The following is a 4,545-nucleotide window of genomic DNA, read 5'->3' as shown; positions in this document are numbered from 1 at the left end:
ACACTGTTTTCACAAAATAAATAAATAATATTTACCGTATAAACATGATGAATAGTATGTAACGTAAGTATTGGTATAAGAATAACATTATCCTTTTATTTTGTTTTTTTTGGACATAGCTGAAAAGATCAAATAAATAAGAACTACTTTGTTTAGGGGTCATATATTCTATATTTAGTTTCTATTTTGAAGCCGTGCAAACAAAAAATACCAACACGATGTGTATATAGTCAACCTAAATTCAGTAAAAGAATTGATAAGTATAATGTTCAGTTTCATCCTTTCTTCCACAAAGATGACTTCCAGTCAGCTGTATGGAATATGCCTGTGACGTCTAAACCAGGGTATCTTTTTCCTCTTCAAATTTTATTATGATCAATGATATATATTGTTTAAATTATATCTTATTTTAAAAAATCTAATTCGACTCGCCTTGAGTAACGTTATAGCCGCCAATCCCAGTCCCAGTATCAATGTAGAAATTTCGACGTAGTATCATCTATTGACCCGTTCGCAACCTCCCCTTGACTATCATCATCATCATCATCCCATTCCATACGCTACCAAAACGATGATGTCAAACAAAGAAATCAACAAATAATATAACGCGTTCTTTGAATTCCACACACAAAACAAATCAACCAATTTAAACCTCTATCTATGGACTACGCACACCCACTAAACCAACCAAATCAAAAAACACCTTCACCATGCCATGCCCAACCTTGTTAACACTACTCATCCTCATAATCTCCATCCCCAAAACACTATCCCAACAAGAATACGTTGCTCTCAGACAACCAGATTGTGAACACACATACACCCCAACATTAGGCAACATTTGCAACAGCGTCAATTCATGTCAATCTTACCTCACTTTCAAATCAAACTCTCTATACAACACATCCACTTCCATTTCCAACCTCCTCAACTCTTCATCTTCTCTCGTCTCTCAGTCCAACAACATCTCCACCCTCCAAATCATCCCCGCCGACACCGTCATAACCGTCCCCGTTACCTGTTCCTGTTCCGGTAACAACAAATACTACCAACATAACTCTACCTACACTTTGAATATCGTCGGTGAAACCTATTTCTCTGTCGCTAATTACACCTACCAGACTCTTACCTCCTGTCAAGCTCTTATTGATCAAAATACTTACCCAGTTCGAAACCTCTCTGTTGGTCTCAACTTGACTATTCCTCTCCGATGTGCTTGTCCCACCAAGAACCAGACTGATCAAGGCTTTAAGTATCTTCTCACCTACTTGATCTCTCGAGGTGAAACGGTTTCTTCCATTGCTGATATTTTCAGTGTTGATCCTCAAAGCATTCTTGATGCCAACGAGCTTTCTTCTGATTCCCCTATATACGCTTTCTCACCACTTTCAATCCCTCTCAAAACGGAACCACCGAAAAATATAATAAGAGCAGCTTCACCGCCGGAGTCTCCGCCGCAAACTCCTCCCTCGGGTGGTGGTTCCTCCTCTTCCAAGAAATGGGTCATCGTCGGTGTCGTGGTTGGGGTTGTTGTATTTCTTATCGTGATTCTTGCTGTATTTTTTCTCTGTTTCTATAAACGGCGGCGGCCGCCTCCGAAGCTACCACCGCCGGCGGTTCAGAAATTATGGGACTCTCACGCCAAGAAGGTTTCCTCAACAACTCAATCTTCGTCTCTTTCTTCTGAGGGGATTCGTTATGCGGTTGACTCGTTGACTAAGTACAAGTTTCACGATTTGCAAAATGCAACCAAGTTTTTCGGCGAAGAGAACAAGATTAAAGGTTCTGTTTATAGAGCTTCTCTTAAAGGTGATGATGCTGCTGTTAAGATTCTGAAAGGTGATGTTTCTTCTGAGATAAACATTTTGAAGAGGATTAACCATGCCAATATTATAAGGTTGTCTGGTTTTTGTGTCTACAAAGGTAACACTTATCTTGTTTACGAGTTCGCTGAGAACAACTCTCTTGACGATTGGCTTCACTCTGAGAATTCGAATTCTATGTGTTTGAGTTGGTTTCAGAGAGTTCAGATTGGATATGATGTTGCTGATGCACTTAACTACCTTCATAACTATGCTAATCCTCCTCATGTTCATAAGAATTTGAAAAGTGAAAATATTCTAATAGATGGAAAATTCAGAGGTAAAGTTTCAAATTTTGGGTTGGCTAGAGTTATGGAGAATGAAGACAGTGAAGGGTTTCAATTAACAAGACATGTTGTAGGAACTCAAGGTTACATGGCTCCTGAATATATTGAGAATGGTTTGATTACTCCAAAGATGGATGTTTTTGCATTTGGTGTTGTGATTTTGGAGCTTCTTTCTGGAAGAGAAGTTGTTGGTGGTGACAAGAATAACGGTTTGTTGGGAGATCAGCTTTTATCTTCAACTGTGAATGAGGTTCTTGAAGGGGAAAATGATAGGGAGAAGCTTAGAGGTTTCATGGATCCAAATTTGAGAGGTGAATACCCGTTAGATCTTGCATATTCAATGGCTGAGATTGCCAAAAGATGTGTTGCTCGTGACCTGAATTCAAGACCAAATGTTTCTGAGGTTTTCATGGTTCTGTCTAAGATTCAGTCCTCTACATTGGATTGGGATCCATCGTCTAGATCTGTTAGCCAAGTTTCTGATAGTTAATGTTTTTGTGCCATTGGATAAGTGTTCTAGAGTTTATTTAATCTTTATACATGCAGATATTTATGTTCGCATGCATTGATGATTGTTTTGCTATTATAATATAGAAGTCCACACTTTGAGCTTCCACATTATTGTATTCCTTAAAATGGCAGCTTTACTTTGTTATTCTTTACAATAAGGATATTTGCGTACTCAATTTGGTATTCTTTAACTTTACATCATATTTTAATTGACTTATGTGAAGCCTCGAGAATCACTTGTGCTTGTAACGGTATAGAGGAAAATATTTTAACTCTCGAATTCAAATTGTTTTGTGAAAAGGAAGGATTAAAAGGACAACATAACAGTGCATATACTCTTGAAATTCCTACAAAATTCTATAATATTCTTAAATATAATGTATATTAAAATGGTAGAAAAATCTACCACTATAATACGTATGAAAAATGTAGAATAATCTAAAAGTATACGTGTATATAGAAATGATAGAAGAACATAGTACTATCATAATACTAATATATCATGAAACATTTAGAAAGAAACATTCAATACCATTGAGAGATAGGTGACTTGAGCCTATAAATAGACAATTAATACTTTGTAAATTATCATCTAAGAAATCAATGTTAGAGTCTTATTTTTAAATAGTTTTCTACAATTATTTTATATCAACTATCAACTACTAATAGTGACATTAGAGCTACGGTTGATCATATGTAATTATATTACCTACCTACTATTCCAAAATCCAACTACTTCCGACAAAAATTCTCTTGTACTATTAATCCACTTCAATAATTTTTCTAAGCTATGGACAACACCACTCAATCATCATTTATTTATGTCCCTATTTTCAATGGTGAAAATTATGATTTCTTGTGTGTTAAATTGAAGACATTTTCTTCATCACAAGATTTATGGGACAGAGTAGAAGAAGGCTTCACTGCTCCCGCGAATACTTCAGCTCTTAATGCAGCTCAAGAAAAAAAGTTGAAGAAAAATAAACAGAAAAATTCAAAGGTGATGTTCACCTTGCAATAAGCGGTGTTGATGCAAGTTTTCCAAGAATTATGAGAGTTAAGACTGCCAAAGAAGCGTGGAACACGTTGCAGGAGGAGTTTCAAGGAAGCGAGAAGGTACATGCCGTTAAACTTCAATCTCTAAGAAGAGCTTTTGAACTATTGAAGATGAAGAAGTTTGAGACAGTTAAAGATTACTATTCTAAAGTTAAAGAAATACCTAATCAAATGAGAGCTTTTAGGGAGGATATTCTTGACAAGAAAATTATTGAGAAAATTCTAATTACTATGCCCCAAAAGTTTGACCCAATTGTGACAAAGATTGAGGAAACAAAAGATCTGTCCACTCTATCAGTGAAAGAACTAGTGGGATCTCTTCAAGCATATGAGCAAAGAATGCATAGGCATAAAGAAGATACACTTGAAAATGTCTTTCAGTCAAAGCTCAAATTTCATTCCCAAAATAAAGAAAATTTGAGGAAAGAAAAATTATGGAGAAACTTCTAGAAGAAGAGAAGTTTCTAGAAATTTCCTTAAGAACAAGTCAGATAAAAATCCTCCATGTAATATATGCAAACGACTGGGCACAAAGAGAAAAATTGTTGGTACCGTAATATGGCATAATGCAGCCACTGTAAGAAGTTCGGGCACATATAGAAAAAATGTCGCAACAAAAATAGGCATTAAGCTATTATTGTAGATGAGCATGATCAAGATACATCGTTCAACAAAAATAAAAGGGTCGAGATATCCCAAGTGAAGATGGATAAGAGCAATAGAAGCTTCCTACTAAATTTGAAATATGCAACTAATATTGCCATAAAGATACAACTTGATGATTTATGGCTCTGACATAGAAGATTTGACCACTTTAACACATGTGCCTT

The 4,545-nt window shown here is 35.9% G+C and overlaps 1 protein-coding gene across 1 annotated transcript; it reads left to right on the top strand.

The window, feature by feature from the left end:
* Positions 1-421: 421 nt before the first annotated feature.
* On the top strand, positions 422-2,835 carry LOC127117994 (protein LYK5). Its single transcript, XM_051048126.1, has one exon. It carries the CDS (start codon positions 711-713, stop codon positions 2,637-2,639), a length of 1,929 nt encoding a protein of 642 aa, XP_050904083.1. The 5' UTR covers positions 422-710; the 3' UTR covers positions 2,640-2,835.
* The last annotated feature ends 1,710 nt before the right edge of the window (positions 2,836-4,545 follow it).

Source organism: Lathyrus oleraceus, chromosome 2, assembly GCF_024323335.1.
Source record: "Lathyrus oleraceus cultivar Zhongwan6 chromosome 2, CAAS_Psat_ZW6_1.0, whole genome shotgun sequence".
Classification (NCBI taxonomy): domain Eukaryota; kingdom Viridiplantae; phylum Streptophyta; class Magnoliopsida; order Fabales; family Fabaceae; genus Lathyrus; species Lathyrus oleraceus.
Note: the sequence above shows the minus strand (reverse complement) of the source record. Positions and strands in the feature narration are given on the sequence as shown.